The sequence below is a fragment of the Pongo abelii genome, chromosome 9 (assembly GCF_028885655.2).
Source record: "Pongo abelii isolate AG06213 chromosome 9, NHGRI_mPonAbe1-v2.0_pri, whole genome shotgun sequence".
In the NCBI taxonomy this organism is placed as follows: domain Eukaryota; kingdom Metazoa; phylum Chordata; class Mammalia; order Primates; family Hominidae; genus Pongo; species Pongo abelii.
Window position 1 is genome coordinate 68,565,687 of NC_071994.2, and position 19,122 is coordinate 68,584,808.

Sequence of the window (19,122 nt, forward strand, 5' to 3'; positions counted from 1 at the left end):
AGACTTGTTTGGTTTTGGGTTTTTTGGTCCCTTTTTCCCTCTTTTTGCCGTACACAGAGTCTCACTATGTTGCCCAGGCTGGTCTTGAACTGCTGGGCTCAAGCGATCGTCTTGCCTCTGCCTCTCTAAGTGCTGGGATTACAGGCATGAGCCACCGCACCTTCTGAGAACTGGTTGTTAAGCATGTGGCAGCACACCACTGGGCTTTCTGTCCTCTTACTGGCAGATGTAGACTCTTGGGATGCTCTTGCTTGGCACAGAACAGGTGTCTGTTTCAGACATTACTCAGGGTGCCTGGGGATGGTTTGGGCAGAGAGGCCTGTTGAGTTTGGCCTGCTGTGATTAAGGAGCTATTGCTCTCCTTGAAGACAGCCTTCAAGGTATATTACTTGAATAGAGTACTCTTTGAGAGTCCTCCAGGAAAAAGATGCTGAGTTCTGTAAGAATAAAACAGGATGCCACTGGTTGGTCAGCCACTCACTGCCATTTTCTTTTCTTTTCCTTTGTTTTGTTTTGCCCCTAGGTCTCAGTCAGTCTCTCCACCTCCAGTTCTCTCCCCACCAAGGAGTCCCATCTACCCGCTCAGTGATAGTGAAACCTCAGCCTGCAGGTACCCCAGCCACTCCAGCTCCCGGGTGCTCCTCAAGGACCGGCACCCCCCAGCTCCTTCACCCCAGAATCCTCAAGATCCCTCCCCAGATACTTCCCCGCCCACCTGTCCCTTCAAGACCACCAGCTTCGGTTATTTGGACAGAAGCCCTTCGGCGTGCAAGAGAGAAGCCCAGAAGGAGAATGTCCAAGGCGCAGCCCAGGATGTAGCAGGGGTAGCTGCCTGCCTCCCCCTTGCCCAGAGCACGCCATTCCCGGGGCCAGCAGCTGGCCCCCGGGGCGTCTTGCTGACCCGTACCGGTACCCGCGCCCACAGCCTGGGCATCCGGGAGAAGATCTCAGCATGGGAAGGTCGCCGAGAGGTGTCGCCCAGGATGAGCATGTGTGGAGAGAAGCGGGAGGGCTCTGGGAGCGAGTGGGCGGCCAGTGAGGGCTGTCCCAGCCTGGGCTGTCCCAGCGTGGTGCCGTCCCCCTGCAGCTCAGAAAAGACCTTTGATTTCAAGGGCCTCCGGAGGATGAGCAGGACCTTCTCCGAGTGTTCCTACCCAGAGACTGAGGAGGAGGGAGAGGCGCTCCCTGTCCGGGACTCTTTCTACCGGCTGGAGAAACGGCTGGGCCGGAGTGAGCCCAGCGCCTTCCTCAGGGGGCATGGCAGCAGGAAGGAGAGCTCAGCAGTGCTGAGCCGGATCCAGAAAATTGAACAGGCCCTGAAGGAGCAGCCAGGCCGGGGGCTCCCCCAGCTCCCCAGCAGCTGCTACAGCGTGGACCGGGGGAAAAGGAAGACTGGAACCTTGGGCTCTTTGGAGGAGCCGGCAGGGGGCGCGAGTGTGAGCGCTGGCAACCGGGCAGTCGGAGTGGCTGGTGTTGGGGGGGAGGCGGGCCCACCCCCAGAGAGGGAAGGCAGTGGTTCCACTAAGCCCGGGACCCCTGGAAATAGCCCTAGCTCCCAGCGGCTGCCATCGAAGAGTTCCCCTGATCCCGCTGTGAACCCTGTCCCCAAACCCAAGCGCACCTTTGAATACGAGGCTGACAAGAACCCCAAGAGTAAGCCCAGCAATGGTCTACCTCCTTCACCCACACCTGCTGCTCCACCCCCCTTGCCCTCCACCCCAGCCCCGCCAGTCACCCGGAGACCCAAGAAGGACATGCGTGGTCACCGCAAGTCCCAGAGCAGGTAATGCATACCCCTCCGGTGTGTTGTAGCTGAATACCGTGGCTTTCTTTTAAATGGACAATGCAAACACAGATTGTAGGAAGGGTCGCAGTCAGTAGTGCTTCGTAAGCTCTGAAGTACTGAATAATTGTTAGGTGGTAGTTGTGGTAGTGAAAAATGAGATTGTTCTGCTCTTACAAGATACTTGGACATGAGTGGGAATGCTTACAGGATACTTGGGACCTGAGTGCTGGTCACTGAAGGTATTGGCTGGGTTTGGCCTTTGGGGTAGAGCTGGGCTGTGTCCTGCCCCTGTTGTAGCTTCCTCAGTCTTCTGTTGGGAGTAGGTAAAGCAGGCAGTCCTTTGCGGACTAGTAGGATCTTAGCCTCCCAGCACCTGAAGTACGAGCACTAGAAATTAATTTCTTTGAATGAAGCATTATCTGAATACTGCATTTTATCATTAACATGGTAGTGTCAGCAAATTTAACACAATTCCCTCTCTCCTGAGGGCCTCCTGGCCATATACGAACCCTGGGCCTATATCAAGAGGGGATTATTGGGGAGATTGATGAAAAAAGGAGTAAAACAAGAATGAGTCTGTTCCGAGGCTCACGTTGGTTTCCTGGTCAGTCTCAGGATTTCTAACCCCAGATTACCAAGGGCTGTCTCCCCAGTAACTTGGAGCTGGAGCTATTGGAATTGGTGAAAGCTGGCAGGCGTCTTGTTCTCTGAATCAGGGTAGGCTGGGAGTGAGCTTCCTTCGGAATACTTATCCTCCTACACCTTACTGCCTTTCTCATCTAACCCCACGACAGATGGGTATTCAGGTTTGTTTCACTTCTGGGGATTCTTTAGTCTGTCCCCACACTTCAGGCTTCATCTAACATATCCCATCTCATATATAAACTTTCCTGCCATGTGCAGAAAGGAAGAAATTTCAAAGATTCAGACCCTGGAGCCGGAACAGCCCGTGGCTAAGGGTAATCCCGTGTTTGAGTCCACCTCAGAATGCTCACTGGCTCTTTAATTCTTAAACGGCCTGCCAAGAGTGTTTGCTTTGTCCTTATTCATCCATTTCTATAAACATTCATCTAGAGCCTGCTGTGCACCAAGATTGTGCTGGTCAAGGGGACGCAGAGGCAAATAGGACATGGTTCTTCCATTCAAGGACTTCGTGGTCTGGTGCACAGATAAATCATAGATAATGTCATACATGCCGTAACTCATGGCAGTGCAGGAGGCCGCAGAGACCCAGAGAAGGGGCATCTGAGTTAGATGGGGGAGAGAAGGGAGGCTTCTCATAGAGGGAGTTGCTGAGCTAAATTTAGAAGAGCCAAAAGCAGTTGGCTAGGTGACCAAAGGGAGTGAGGGGAGAGTTCATCAGCCTGAAGGTTTTACACATATTCCACCCCACACTGCATTTATATATAATATATACACACATATACCATATATGGAGGAATCCCTTCATGTAAGAATTAACTTAGCAAACTTAAATTTGTGCTCTTGGAAAAAGAGAAACAGTTCTAGAAGTGCAGTCTGTTCTGTATGCCATTTCACACAGTGAACATGTTCCATGAGGAGTAGAGATGGTAAGTTTGTGTCTGTTATACCAAGTGTGATTCTTATATTTAATATACTTTTTTATTTAAAAAAAAAATGCAGTCCAGGTGACACGGTGGCTCACACCTATAATCCCAGCACTTTGGGAGGCTAAAGTGGGAGGATCGTTTAAGACGAGGAGTTCGAGACAGCCTGGGCAACATAATGAGACCTCACCTCTACAAAAAATTTAAAAAATTAGCTGGAGTGTTGGCATGTGCCTGTAGTCCCAGCTACTTGGGAGGCTGAGGAGGGAGGATAGCTTGAGCCCAGGAGTTTGAGGGTACAGCGAGTATGATCACACCACTGCACTCTAGCCTGGGCAACAGCGCAAGACCTTGTCTCTCAAAAAAATGTGTGTGTGTGTGTGTAAAATGCAAGCCAAGCCAAGTGTTTCTTCTGGCATTCAGCCAAAAAAAAAAAAAAAACCTGGGGAGAAACTATTAGTTTTAATGAGAGACAGCATGTTGGTCCTCAGTGTGACACCTTCCTGGCGGATTTTCAAGGATAATTTGACTGAACGTGATTTGTGTCTTATTTACTGACTTGAGGGCTACCTGCATACGATGCTGAGTCTACTGTATATGCCAAAGAAAACTTGCTCTCACACTAACTCTGGTCCTGGGCCAACATTTGCGAACCACTGTGCTCAGCCATTGGATGTTTAACTAGTTGAGAATCTGGGCCAAAGACAGAAATTTGGGAGTCATCAAGATAGAGATGGTAGATATGGCAATGGCCCATGGATATTTGGTCCCTAGAAAGTGCAGAGTGAGAAAGAGTTTTTAAGACAGAGCTCTAAGAGACCCGGACACTTAAAAGGCAAAAGGAAAAGGAGAACCCCTCACAAGAGTCTGAAAAGTAGTGGCCAGAGAGTTAGTTGAAAGCCAGGAGGGAATGTGTCACAGAGGCACAGGGAGGAGATGCCAATATAAAGAGTGTTCGATTGTGTTGAGTGCTTGGGGCAGGGTAGGGGCAGGCAAGCTAAGAACAAGCTGTAGCCTTCAGGACACTTTTAGCCCTTTACCTACACCCTAGGACTCTCAGGAGAAGCTGTTAGTAAACAAGAGAAAAAGGGCTCTATTGGCTGAAAGGTCTGATGGTGCCCCAAAGAAGAGGGAGGTGTTCATGGGTGGGAGGAGGGATCCAGTCAGTGCCTTTCCTTCTCTCCCTCCCCAGGAGCCTGCGGGCACTTGCCTTGGAGAGGGAGAGGGTGCAGTTGGGGTCTCAGATGAGGGACGTACCTCTCCCATGAAGGAGAGGGTCAGAGAGTGCTGTAGGCTCAGGGTGTCTTAGGAGACAACAAGCTGTGGTCTTGAAATTGTACAGTAGAGAGGAAGGTTGTCCAAGGGATGGAAAGGAGCAAGCTAGCTGAAGGGAAGCTTGGTTTTGGAAGCAGCTTCTGGCTGCAAATTGTCCTCCCAGCTCTACCTTGGCAGTGGTCTTTTTTGTTTTAAGGGCTCAGCCCTTCCTGCTTCAACAAACCACCCAGCAACAACTGCTTTTCCAACCCCCTGAAAGCCCTGAGTGGGACCCTCCCAGTGTTGAGCCTTCCTACCTGCTTAGTGCAGTGGCAGGAGTCCCCAGCTAGGATGCAGATGAGGATGTGAGACCCCAGAGGCAGACCAGGCACTCAATTCCAGTGGAATCACAGACACTTCTCAAGGAGGATATTCTCTAGGGCTTGAGGCCAAAATTATAGTTAAGAGCTCAGGCCCTGGAGTGAGACGTCGCCTGGGAGAATCATGCCTCTGTCACTTCCATCTCCTCTTTCACAAGATGTCACAATACTGATGGCACTGTTGTGAAGATTCATGAGATAACACATGTAAAGGTGCATTTGACGTAGCACCTGGAACAGCATGCTTTTAAGCTGGGGTAGTTGTTATCTAATAGCGGTATTATTCAGGATAAGGCACATTGCAGGCACCCAGGCTGGGGCCTTTCAGACCATCTGTCTCTTCATTTGGATGGTAAGTTTGGACCCACCTTGATGCTCTTTCAGAAGCTGGCTTTATGAGGAGGGCCTATGGTCTTTGCTGTTGCCATGGACATTCCCTAGCAAGGCAGCAGAGATCTGATTCAGCAGGAATGACTCTTGCTCTTGTTATCCACAGAAAATCCTTTGAGTTTGAGGATGCATCCAGTCTCCAGTCCCTGTACCCCTCTTCTCCCACTGAGAATGGTACTGAGAACCAACCCAAGTTTGGATCCAAAAGCACTTTAGAAGAAAATGCCTATGAAGATATTGTGGGTAAGCAATGGCAGAGGTGGCGGCTGGGTCATCTCAGGGGGCTGCAGAAGAACAGGAACAGGAGGAGACACCTAGATTGACCTCCTTCACTGTGAGCAGGCATGGTCCCACCTTCTGGAACTCCTCCTGGAATGGGACATCAGGGGAAGCACCTTAGCAAAGACAGAGCGGCTTTGTGATTAAAAGCCTGGCTCTTGAATGAACTGAAATCCAAAGGACCTTTGGGGACACGAGAAGGAGAAAACGACATCATTCCTTTCCTTTATTTTTGGAAGGCTTTGAAGTCCAACAGGCCCTCTTCCTTAGCTGTGTGCCCTTAAGGCAAATCACTTAACTTTTGTGAAGACTCTGCTTTTCTCTTATAATGTGATGATGTGACTATATTAACAACAACAATAATAGTAATAATATTTCGAGCCGGGCATGGTGGCTCACGCCTGTAATCCCAGCACTTTGGGAGGCCGAGGCTGGTGGATCACCTAAGGTCAGGAGTTCGAGACCAGCCTCCATCTCTACTAAAAATACAAAAAATTAGCTGAGCATGGTGGTAGGCACCTGTAATCCCAACTGCTAGGGAGGCTGAGGCAGGAGGATTGCTTGAACCCGGGAGGCGGAGGTTGCAGTGAGCTGAGATCGTGCCATTGCACTCCAGCCTGGGCAACATGAGTGAAACTCCATCTCAAAAAAAAAAAAAAAAAAGTAATAATACTTCATAAGGTTATTGTTAGAATTAAATAAGATTGAGTGTCTGGTGCAGGCCTGCTACCTGCTCAGAGATGGCCATCTTCTTTCTGTGTTCTTACATGGTGGAAGGGGCAGAGGGAGTTCCCTGGGGTCTCTTTTAAAAGGGCCCTAATTGGTGAAGGCCCTGTACTCATGACTAATCACCTCCCAGAGGCCTCACCTGTGTTTCAACATAGGACTTTTGGGGGACAGAAACATTCAGTCTATTGTACAAGCTAACACATTTCATTGCCCCAGTTTCATGGGTGCTGGCAGAAGACACGAGACCCCTGGGTCACAGAGGACTTTATTACTCATGGCACAGCAGGCAGCATGAGCTTCTTGTTCACACGGGTTTCCCCTTGTGCCTAAGTCCCATGGGGCGGTGTGGAGAAGGCCCAGGTGGAAGCTGCACACACTGTGGGTCCATGTCCCAGCTGGGGAGCCCAAGCGTAGGAAACCCCAGTCTTTTCAGAGACTGCTGGCAAACCTGCCTAACCTTTGTCCTTGGAGGAGACATTATCTTTATCACTCTGGTCAGGAAACAAATCTGCCTCTGCCCTGAAGAGAGACACTATCTCTGTCTTCCAAGGCTGTTTGCTGTATAAATACCCTTTATTTTGGGTTTGGAACTGTCAGTTTGGACTGTCAGTTCCTCTTGTTCAGAAGAAGGGCAGAAATGCAAGACTCCATTGAGATTTGTCTTCCAACAGGTGGGAAGACATGGTATTGGCAAACTTGTGTTCACGGATCAGATGAAAGATAGATGCTCTAGCCTGGGTTGCATTTGTTTTGTTTTTTGGCGTTCATTTCAATTCTATTAGCATCCTCTTCAGTAAGGGGCTTTGATTCTGCTCAAGTGAAGTGTGCATATCAGTGTAGGTCAGTGAGGAGGAGAGAGGCTGTGTGCTGCCTGCTTGCTGGCTCCCTCTCTATGTCCCTGTCTTGCCTCTGTCTTGGGCCTTGAATCTGAAGAATGTGGTGTTAGTTAATATATGAGAGAGAGAAGTGGCCCAGGGTAGAGGGAACCCTCCAGATTCTCAGAAGCCTGGAATCTTTTTCTTTTCTTTTTTTTTTTTTTTTTGAGATGGAGTCTCGCTCTGTCGCCCAGGCTGGAGTGCAGTGGTGCAATCTCGGCTCACTGCAAGCTCCGCCTCCCGGGTTCATGCCATTCTCCTGCCTCAGCCTCCCCAGCAGCTGGGACTACAGGTGCCCGTCACCACACCTGGCTAATTTTTTTGTATTTTTAGTAGAGACAGGGTTTCACCGTGTTAGCCAGGATGGTCTCGATCTCCTGGCCTCGTGATCTGCCCGCCTCGGTCTCCCAAAGTGCTGGGATTACAGGCATGAGCCACCACGCCCGGCCAGCTTAGAAGCCTGGAATCTTATGAAGAGAGGGCCATCTGTTCCCTTATTTGATCTGAGCCATTGGTTTCATAGCCGTTTCCTTACCACTTGCTGGGCCAGTGTTTCTGGGGAGACAGCAGCCATGCCGGGACCTGCAGGGACACTGCTTTCCCAGGAACAGAGTGTATAGTATGTAGCCATGCAAAACTGGGTCACAGCAGGAAGACTGTGGGGATGAGGTCCCTAGAACCGCAAAAGAGTTTGGGGAGGGAGGCCCTTTCCCTTACCACTGGGGAAAAGACAGCTTTGTACCTACAGGCCACCCAGAGCAGAGGTCAAGAGCTAGGGGCATCAGAACAAAAGATCCAGAAGCCAGGTGGGCAGTTAAGGAAGATGCCCCAACTCCAGCCCATACCCCAGTTCTACTCAGCCACCCAAGAGGCAGCCAGTGCTGTTCCTGTATTTCTCACCTCCTTGTGCAAGACCAACATCCCAGAGTGGAAGAAAGTCCTCCCGAATGAGTGAGTAGGCAGAGGCCTAGGCACACTTGCCCTCCTCTTTCCCTTCTCTCAAACCTGACCTAAGAAGGCCTGGGGAACAGCTGTGTTTCCCAGGACAGTTCTTCCAAAATTCTGCCCCCCAAACATTGCCCCAAAAAATCCTGAACAGAGCCCTGGATGGTGGAACTCTGGACAGAGAGAAATGGTTGAAGCTGTCCCTTTCTCAAATTATTTCAGTTCAGATGATTCAAGAACGTATCCCCACAGGAAATTCTTGTCAGATAATAGAGAACAGGAGGACCACAGGATTGCCAGCACCCAGCATAGTCAAGGGACATCAGAAAAACACAGCTCTTTCTGCCCATGGCAGCAGCCACACTGGGTGCTCCCAGGGTCCTGGGCAGCAAACTGACACATTGCAGTTCTGCCAAACTAGAGTGAATGAGAATGTACCCTGCAATAGGAGGTAGGGAGGGGGTGGGGCAACAGAGCTGCCTCCCCACTCATTAGGGAGGACTCTCTTCCACTCTGGGTGTTGCATGAGGAGTTAAAAAAAAAATATGGGAGCAGCTTGGCTGCCTCTTGGGTGGCTGAGTACAGCTAGGGGTCAGCGCTGTGTGGGCAGAAGGTAGAGGTAGCTGCTCACCTGGCTTCTGGATCTTTGGAGCACTTCGAGAACAGGGAAAGAAGAGAGGGGGAGGATGTGGGAGAAAGGGAGGGGAGCGACCCAGGCACCAGTTTGGGAATATACTACGTCAGATGTTTAGGTTTTGCTTTGGCCTTGTGGGGTGGTGGGGGTGGTGGTGGTGGTTTCCGGAGTCTGCAGTTAGGACAGTGCTCTGTGCGTGTTTTCCTTTTTTATGTCCCCATAGCAGCCCAGTCTGAATTTCTGGGACCTGACTAGGGAGGCCAGAGGGAAATACAGAGGAAAATATTCTCTTTCTGTTAGATTCTGGTGGGTTTCCTTTTCCTTCCCTGGGGACAGGCCCGAGAGTTTGGAGCTCCCCACAAAGCTTCAGGGGGTGTCTTATTGCTGAACTCAGAATGGCAGTTTCCTGTCTTGCCTAGGACTGATCAGTGGCTTGGACTTCCTGGGAGCCGTCTCTCTGGTCTTGGCCCAGCCTGTGCTCTGTGGGGTGAAGGATGACTCTGACCCCGCTGGATCAGGCTCCTGCAGGCATGCAGGAATGGAGTTGTTGGGAGGCAGAGAGCCTAGTGCTCATCTCCATCTTGGGTCCTGGTGATTGGACTGGAGTCCTGTCTGTCAGAGGTGGAGGGCCAGTTGGCCCCAAGACAAACATGTCTCTCTGTGAACAGTGGACTCGAATGGGGGTTGTGGGGGGTTTACTGGCTTCCTGCCTACACTAGGCATGATGCCTGAGGAGCTGGGGTGGGGTACTCCCAAACATACTGAGGTTTACCTTGCTAACTTGCAGAAAAGGAGTTAGGAAAGAAAGTTACTGCCTTGCTGCTTCCTGGGCTGCTATTTCTCGCCTGTCCCGTCTGACATCTGCCCCTGGAAGATGCTGCTATTCTACAAGGCCTTATGTTTGCATTCTGAGCCTGACACTTAAAAATGCACCCAAGGAAGCAGCTTGTTAAGGAATTATGTGGAGTGGCCTCGGCGCCTGAGCTGCATTCCTGCAGATTCCAACTCCCATCAGCTAGCCTGGGCTGAGGGAGCATTTCCAGGAACTTCAGTGGGATGCAAGCTGGGGACCGGGCCAGTCAGCCTGGACTGCGAAGTCTTTTGAGCCTCCACTCTCTCTGGTTGCTTCCCTTATTTGCCCTCAGGCTGGGAAACAGTAAGGAGCAGAGGGCACCCACTGGGATGGAGGTTGCAGTGGGAAACAAAACAGCCAAGAGGTGCAGCCCAGGGAAGGTGCCGGGGCTGTCGAGAAATGGTGTCAAGGCTTGGAGGGTGGGCAACAGCCAGCCCCTTAGAGGCCCCAATCCGATCTTGCTGGGGAGTTGGGCTCTTAGCCTGGCCCTTTCTGTCCTGTGTAAGAGAGGGAAAAAGGCTGAGAACCAGGAGAAACAGCTGGTTGGAACCGGAGGTTGTTGGGGAGGGAAGCTGCAGACCCAGGACCCTAGTAATGGGTGTGGTCCAGGAAGCTTAGGACTGTGTTTGGAGAAATTCTCAGTGCCTGTGTGTATACACACACCCCTTTCCTAACTGGTTTTTCCAGTTAGGTTGGGGCTGGGGGAGTGCTGTATGTGTGGTTAAGACCAAAGGAGTTATGGGGAGGAGTGGGAGGTTGCGGGGAGGAGTGAGAGGTTGCGGGGAGGAGTGGGAGGTTGCGGGGAGGAGTGGGAGGTTGCGGGGAGGAGTGGGAGGTTGCGGGGAGGAGTGGGAGGTTGCGGGGAGGAGTGGGAGGTTGCGGGGAGGAGTGGGAGGTTGCGGGGAGGAGTGGGAGGTTGCGGGGAGGAGTGGGAGGTTGTGGGGAGGAGTGGGAGCAGGGCCCAGAGGGGCTGGATTCTTCCTTTAAGAGGATTTGTGTGACACCTTTGGGCTCTGACAATCCCCTTTTAGAAGAGTGCAAAGCAGAAATTCTTGGTGATGCCTTTTGTCCCTTATTTGATCATCCAAGCTGGGAAAGGTTGAGACCTCTGGCTTCTCCAGCTGGGCTTGCTGAGGGCCAGGCCGTCAGGGAAGAGGGTCCACCTCTTCATCCCTCTCCAAGGGTCATGTGGACTGTCCCGAGAAAGCTGTGTGGGCAGGAATGCAGGTAGAAATTTGCAGTCTGCCAGGCTCCCTGTCTCCCATTCATGCCCCTGCTGAATCTCCTATTCAGCCCTAGCTCCTTTAGCTCTGTCCTCCATAGGACGTTCTGCACACCATTTCCCAGCCTACCGTCTCCTCTAACTCTGAGCCATTGCTTTGATATTTATTTGCTCTCAGCTGGTTCAGTTCAGTGGTCCAGGACTCAGGGTCCACTTGTCTCTGTACATCTCCATCCCCTGGCCCCCTGTCCACCTGGAGAGATGACTGGGAGAATCTATTTGAGACAGCTCCTCCGGGGCAGTCAGGAATGGTCCAGGAAGCTGGGAGATGAGTTAGGGCAGTGAAGGGACCAAGCTGAGGCTGGGGAGGCAGCGTGTGGGCTGCGGCCAGCTGTCTATTTGCTGGAGAACTGATTAGTGGCTTTGTTACATTAGAGAGGACGTTAAACATTACTGGAGAAGAGAGGCTGGCACAAGGTGCTGGGGAGGAGCAGGCCTTCCTGAAATCGAGTTTCCAGAGACAGGACCTATCTTGAGAATCTGATGTTGCTGGCTGTTTTCCCCTGGGTTGTCAGTGATGTGCACCAGCCTTGTACATCTATTACTTCCCTGGGCCTCAGTATCCTACGTCTTTTTCTTGGAGCTTTGGATTTTGTATCAATATTCAAAGCTCTTACTGTAGGGAAAAGAAGGAAGGAAGGAGGGAGTGAGGTGAAGGAGGGAAGGATGGAAAAAAAGAGGGCTAGTCTTGGGACTCATGTCACACACTCAGAAGCCATTGGAAGTTTAGAAAGCTCTATCTGAAGCAGTGGTTCTCAGTTGGGGGACAACTTCACTCTTCCCTCCCTCCCTTTCTGCCTCCCTCCCTCTCTCTCCCTCCTTCCCTCTGTCCATCCCAGAGAGCATCTGGCAGTGTCTGGAGACATTTTTGGCTGTTATAGCTAAGGAGATGCTAATGTCTCCTGGTGGATAGAAGCCAAGATTGCCACTAAACATCCTAAAAATGGACAGGACAGTCTACCACAACAAGAATTATTCAACCCCAAATTTCAGTGGCTTGGAGAAACCCCTGGGATTGGGACAAGGTTCCTGTAGGTTGGGGATGATAATAAAGGCCCTGGCTGATCATGCAGTCCAAGACAGTTCGGATTTGTTGAGCTTGGCATAAATGTTCTCCCTGCCCTGATGTGGACAGTAATGCTCTGGTCCTGTTTTAGGGGATCAGAAGACTGTGTCCCGGCATTCTCCCTTCTTAGTTCCCCCACCTCCTCACTCCTGCAGGGCATATGTTGGGGAAGGATCAAGAAGTAGAGAATCCATCCCTAACACCTCCCTAAGTGCCCCACAGTGGGGTAGGCTGGAGAAAACATGCAGGGGGTGCCGGGTTTGCTATTTGGCTTCTTGTGACAGGGCTGCTGGGCCAGCTCCGCTTAGTCAGGGCTCTGGAATGGAGACAAGTCATTTTAATAGCATGACTGTGTTACAGGAAAAGGTCTGCTCCATTGCTGGGGACTCTGCTTGGAGTTGGGAATCACTTAATCCAGTCCCAAATCCCAGTGACCCATCTTTGACTCATAAGTTTACAGAGATTTATATTGCTCCCACTGCAGTCTATTTAGCTGTCACTGAAATCCCTTCTTCACACCCACACCCTAACTCTGTAAGAGCATTTCCTAAATTCGTTGCGGTTCTGCATAAGTAGATGCCACAATGTGGAGGGAGCTCCACTTTGGAAATGGAGGAATCTGTAAGCATATAGGAAATGGAGGAATCCCGTGCCCTCTCTAGGAAAGCTTCACTCTCAGCAGCCTTTGTTCCTCGTCCTCCAGCTCCTTCTTCTGCCTGCTTCCTGAGGGGTGGGGTCTGAGTTCCTCTGGGGCGTAAGGCACGTTCAGACATCTGTAGGACAAGTGTGGGACTCAGTGGTCACCCAGGCTCAATCCTGCTGCTGAGCAGAGGTGCTGGAGTGAGTCCTGCTCTACAGCAGGAAAATAGGGAAAGGGGTGCAGAGAGGGCTGTGTTCTGAGTTCCCCAAGGACCTGTTCACCCCATGGATTCTGCCACCAGGATCGAGCTAGGACTGACCCGGCCCATGGTGTCACTCTATTTTAGAAAAGGTGTATGTTGGAAGGGTGGGGGCAGGAGATACAGCTTGTGGAAAGGAGTGCCACTCAACATCTTCAAGGGCAGGGCTTGTGTTTTGGACTTCTCTGAGATTTTCTGGTAATGCCAATACAATGCCCGCTGCCAGAGATTTTAGAACTAGTCCTGAGAAGCAAGAACTCCCCTCACCCCCACCCTTTGGCCCAGACTCCTTCCAAGCCTTTCACACCTCCCCTGTGTCACAGCAGGAGAGTTTGTTCCAAAAGGGGAGTGTTGATGGTTCTCTTTTTGCTGAGATCAGCGGTAGAGGGAATAGACACTACAGTAGGAGAGTCATTGAACAGATCATTACCGAACACTTCCTCCTTGCTAATCACTGTTCCATTCCGAGGTTGCCTCGGTGAACAACACAAAACCGTGCCCTAAAAGACTTGTTGAATGGCACTGTAGGTGAGAGGGGGGCCTGGTGAAGCCCTGCTCTCTACAGTTCTCTGAGTTCCTCCATGCTCACCCTCCAAAGTAGGTCCCCACAGAGATCCCCTGAGAGTTGGGTGAAGGGACAGCCATGTGACCTGAAAACCCTTCCTACCTTGAACTATGTTATTTCTGGGGTGTTTGCAGCAGAGGGAAGAGAGCCAAGGAAAGACTCTTGGTGCTGGCTTTGTCCTCTGGCTGGGCACAGGCAGGGGTGGCTGAGCCAGTCTTGTGCAATCCCTGAATTTATAAAGCAGAGGCCAGGCTGAGCTGGGCTGGGGGTAGAGGGGGCGGGGGGGTGGGCTCTGCTTCTGGACTTGGAGCCAGGATCTGTTTGTAGCCTCCCCACTGCAGACGGGCAGCTGCATGACTCATGAGCTGAGGGGCCAGGCAGAAGCCATTCTCTTTGGTTCACAGGAATTCTGCTTGTTTATTTGTGTGTGTGTGAGTTCGTGTGTTTCCTTCTTCCCTTCTCCCACTTCTCTAACTCTTCCTCCTCTGCAGGAGATCTGCCCAAGGAGAATCCATATGAGGATGTGGAATTAAAGAGCCGAAGAGCAGGACGAAAATCCCAGCAACTGTCTGAGAACTCCTTGGACTCTTTGCACAGAATGTGGAGTCCTCAGGACAGGAAGTACAACAGCCCACCCACACAGGTAACTCAGCCCTGACATGGGCCTGTAGGGTTAGCGTGAGGGCCACAGTGGGGGCCTGCTCTTCCAAGACTTGGGCCCAGCTTCCACTCAGGCTTTTACCCTCACTAGTACTTGATAAAGGGTCTACGGCCATACCACCCTGAATGCGCCCGATCTCGTCTGATAAAGGAGGTCTCCTCAGCAAAGGACTGTGCACTCAAGGATGTCCACCATGTTGAAGCCTCTGTGGACAATTGGCACCTGCTCTGAGGGGCATCCTGTCCTATCTTCTTTCCCTTCCTACACAAGCTCTGAGCTGCAAAACTCAGCCAGGAGCCCTTGCAGTCTCCTCTCTGATTATTTATCACCCTGTGGTAAACAGGAAGACAGGGCCCTAGTGGGAGTCTTGGCATTCTGCAACTCTGCCAGAAGTCATCTCAGTACTGGCATTAGGGGGCCAGGTGTAGGCCCCCAAACCACATTTGGAGAGCCAGACAGGTGTCTGTGACACCTGGAGCCAGTCCTATGGGAGAGAGTAAGCATGAATCTTTAAGGAATGGATGGGGAGAAGGCAGAACGAGAGGAAAGGTGAAAAGCCAAAGGAAGCTCTTGGACTTCAGCTCCTTCTGTCCTTGTCCAGGGTGTCAGGAGGCAGGTGGAGAGGCTTCTCTGACCTCCCCAGGTAACTCTAATTCTCTTTGCAAATGGAAGGACCTGGATATTATATAGCATTGGCCAGATAATATAAAATGATAATATAAAAATGATTTCTTCTGGCTTTGGAATAAGGTGTTTGTTTTTATAAAAGATTTACCCCATAGCCAGGAGTGGTGGCTCACGCATGTAATCCCAGCACTTTGGGAGGCCAAGGTGGGCAGATCATCTGAGGTCAGGAGTTCGAGAGCAGCCTGGCCAGTGAAACCTCATCTCTACTAAAAATACAAACATTAGCTGGGCATGATGGTGCACGCCTGTAGTCCCAGCTGCTTGGGAGGCTGAGGCAGGAGAATTGCTTGAACTCAGGAGACGGAGGTTGCAGTAAGCCAAGATCGCTCCACTGCACTCCTGCCTGGGCGACACAGCGAGACTCTGTCTCAAAAAAAAAAAAAAGATTTACCCTCTAATTAGGGCTCTGTTCAAACAGGCTTCCCCTGAGTTTGCATTGCCAGATTGATTGGGTGAGAACAGGAAATTGGGGGCTGTGGAGGAAGGAGGATTTGCTGAAGAGTGAGGAGAGGCAATTCCAGAACCAGACAGTGGTTGGGTGTCTGTGGGATACTTGCCTCCTGACAGGGTCTGCGACAAGGATGGTGCCCTGGGATAAGAGGTCAGTGCACATGGAGAGAGGCAGAGAGTAGATCAGGGCTGGGGAGAGGGCAGCCAGGGCCTTGTGGGTGTGGGATCCAATTCAGAGTGAGGCCTGCCTGGCCCAGCTTTGGTGGTCAGAGCCCAGAGCCCCTGTGTTCTCCATGGGAGCAGTTAGGAGGGCCAGGCTGCAGGATCTCCTAGCCCAGCAGGCTGGCCAGTAGGTTATAGCCTCTGCTGTCAGAAACCTTTTAGGATTGGCTCGGGAGCAGAGGTCTGGAAGACTGGTTCCATCACCCAGGCCCAGCAATTCTTGTCCCAAAGCTCAGGAGGACCCCCCAAAATTCCCACTTAGCCTTGTTTTTCCACTCAGATGAGAGCACAGGATTTTTAGCCTCTGCTTTCATTTTTTGCTGGCAGTAGTGAAGTTTCCTTTGGGGAAGGCAAGTATCTAATCTATCCCTGACCTGGCTGATTAGCAGCTAAAGTCTTAAGAGAGGGATGGAAGTTCCAGGGCAAGATTGCGAGGAGCCAGGGATGCCGGCCCTTGGCCTCTGTGTCCCCATCCCAGCAGACAGGCACTGGCCAAGGTCTCTGTGGCGAGCCCCTCTCGCATGTCCTCTTCCCCATGCCAGCTTTCCCTGAAACCCAACAGCCAGTCCCTGCGCAGTGGGAACTGGTCAGAAAGGAAGAGCCACCGGCTGCCACGATTACCCAAGAGGCACAGCCATGACGACATGCTGCTGCTGGCTCAGCTGAGCCTGCCGTCCTCACCCTCCAGCCTCAACGAAGACAGCCTCAGCACCACCAGTGAGCTGCTGTCCAGCCGCCGGGCCCGCCGCATTCCCAAGGTACCCTCCCCAGAGGCAGCCCACTGGAGCCGGGCAGGTGGGCGGGCAGGCAGCCAGCCTTTCTCTCTCTTTCCTGGCTTCCTTCCTTCCCTAATCTGGACTTCTTCCTCGATTCCCTTTGAATAAATTCTGGGTCCGTGCACTGGCCTCTTTTTCATCTGATTAATTCCCCTTTCTTATCAATAAAGATGCATTAACTGACCTTGGTGCTCAGATGTTAGAGGAAGGAAAGGCTAGCCGAGGTTCCCCATTAGTAAGTGTGGTGTATGAATTTTGGGGTATCTGCACACATAAGCATTTCCAGGCTTTCAAGGACCTAGGACTCAAACAAGGGTTCTTCCTATAACTCTCAGCATTGAGGAATTTTCAGCAATGATTTTCACACATAGGCAGCCAGGCCCAAATCCCCAGCCCAAAGCAGCAGGATTTAGCCAGATGGTATTTTTAGCCTGCAAACAATGCTTGGGTATATTGGGAATTTAGCTTCTTCCTGTCGGGGCCCCAGGTTATGGCCCAGAGGGGAAAGGCTAGAATCCTTGTTCCTGTTATTGCATCTCAGAAGCTCTTTGTCTCAGTTGGTTCAATGACTCTTGGGACCCAGGAGCTACCATCCTGTCTAGTTTGATCACAGTTCCTTCCTCTGGGGAGCTAAGTTTAGTGTCCTTGTCTTGGGGCAGGAGACCACTCCTGGGGGACTAGGTATATGGAGAGCCACTGGTGAGTCACCACTTGAGGTCAGTTCTGCAGTTAGACCAGTCCTGGACCCAGTGGGTGCAATGCAGAAAGCTTGTACCATTAAGGGCAGGGATGGGCTCCTACTCAGCCTTCTTGGAAGTAGGGCAGCTGGTGTTAAGGTTACCTCACCCACCCTGCTTTTCTCACCCAGCTTGTCCAAAGAATTAACTCCATCTACAATGCCAAGAGAGGAAAGAAGAGATTAAAAAAGTTGTCTATGTCCAGCATTGAAACAGCATCACTGAGAGGTAGGCTTTGGTGCCGGAGCTGATTCAGGTGTTTGGGGCCCTTGGGCGTTAGGAATGGGAGAGGCATCAATTTACCTGTGGAGGGTAGAGCCCTGCCAGGAAATGGCCACATAGGAGGGAGGAGCAGACAGGGAAGAAAGGTCTGGGATGGGTTCCTTCAGACTTTGGGCTGTGAGGCCCTGAGTAGGGAGGTGGGTGTGGGAATCGGCTTCTGCAAAAGGAAAGGCCAGACTCACTGAGCATTGCGGTCTCTTTCCCATTTCAAATCTTGACCTCCTGGAGGCAGGGTCCATCTGTTTCAGGCCTGTAGGCCCCTCTTCTAGCTCAGCCTCCAACTCAGTCCCTCAGCTTTCCTCATGGGTTTGAATATAGGATTGGCACTGCAGTGTGAGCTCTGAAGGAGCCTGGCCCCAGGCCACTCAGCTCCCTGCCTGCAGATGCCTGATCATGGGCCCAGAGTAGCCCAGAGAAGGTAGAGATCCATCCCCTGTGAGAAAAGTTGGGGTGGTGGGGGAGCAAAAAACATTGGCTGTGAGGTCCAGCAAGTATGTACTCTGCTGTTCCTTTTCCAGATGAAAACAGTGAGAGCGAGAGCGACTCTGATGACAGGTTCAAAGGTGAGGCACAGCTCCCATGAGTACGGAAGCTCTCCCAGCAGGGCTGCAGGGAATCAGCCTTCCCTTCCAATGCATGTGTGGTTCGAGTGTCCCTAACCGGCCTGATGTGGAGAGGCGACAGACAGGCCAGATACCAGAACAATAGAGCAGGGAGCCATAGGGAAGTCTGTCCTCATAGACATGTGAGCTCAGCCCTGCAAGGTTAAATCCAGATGTCTCCATTTGCCAAATGTAAGGGTGGTGACCTGCCCAAACTGTCCCAAGCCATTGTCCATGGGAGTTGGGTGCTAGATTTGCCTGGTAAATGTTGTAGATCTCGGCCGGGTGCGGTGGCTCATGCCTGTAATCCCAGCACTTCGGGAGGCCGAGGCGGGCAGATCACGAGGTCAGGAGTTCGAGACCAGCCTGGCTAAGATGGTGAAACCCCATCTCTACTAAAATAATACAAAAATTAGTCAGGCACGGTGGCGGGCACGTGTAATACCAGCTACTCGGGAGGCTGAGGCAGGAGAATCACTTGAACCCGGGAGGTGGAGGTTGTAGTGAGCTGAGATCATGCCACTGCACTCTAGCCTGGGCGACAGAGCAAGACTCTGTCTCAAAAAAAAAAAATTGTACATCTGGAGGGTCAGAGATGGGTACAGAAGATTACAAGGACCTCTTCTGGCAAGAAATGTGCGGTAGACTGAGGAAACTATTTCTCTGGAGGCCCTGCAGCCCCCCATCTCCCCTGTCCCCAGAGAGGAGCCTGAAAAGGTTCTGGAACCTTCACATTCCAGGGTCCTTGGATAAATCTTTGTGCTTTCTCTACTGGGAAACCCTGCCTAGGCCTTCCTGGATGATTATCCTCTCATCCCAAGGCAAATGGGCAAGTGGACTTTGGATGTAGGAGCATGGACAAGGCTCAAGTCCTGCTAGGGACCCAAGGATGAAGCCTTCGTGGATGTTTGTGTATTCTGGTCCTTTTGGTACAGGGACAGAGTGGGTGCCAAGATACATCCCTGGGTTTGCCTGGCCTCGGCAGTCCTCCTGCCCCAGCTCAGTCTCCAGAGGCTCCAGGAAGACCAGGCCCGCACCTTCCTGTGTCAGGGCAGAGTCTTTGTGCAGGGGTCAGCACCTTGTGCCTGCCGGTCCTCCTGCACTGCGACCTGGGGATGGTATCAGACTAGGCTCATGCACTTAAAAGTGCTCCACAGCGATGGAGCCCTGAGCCAGGGGTAGAGGAGTTAACATGAGGCC

The 19,122-nt window shown here is 51.8% G+C and overlaps 1 protein-coding gene across 11 annotated transcripts in view; it reads left to right on the forward strand.

The window, feature by feature from the left end:
- The window catches only part of DENND2B (DENN domain containing 2B), a 173,206-nt gene that overhangs the window by 134,732 nt on the left and 19,352 nt on the right, over positions 1-19,122 (forward strand). For 9 of the 11 annotated variants that reach the window (XM_054523634.2, XM_063727858.1, XM_054523631.2 and 6 more), the window contains 6 exon segments: positions 524-1,783; positions 5,485-5,621; positions 13,997-14,148; positions 16,068-16,283; positions 17,170-17,266; positions 17,839-17,883. In XM_054523634.2, the coding sequence (XP_054379609.1) occupies positions 524-1,783; positions 5,485-5,621; positions 13,997-14,148; positions 16,068-16,283; positions 17,170-17,266; positions 17,839-17,883 (1,907 nt within the window). 11 annotated transcript variants of the gene reach the window in all.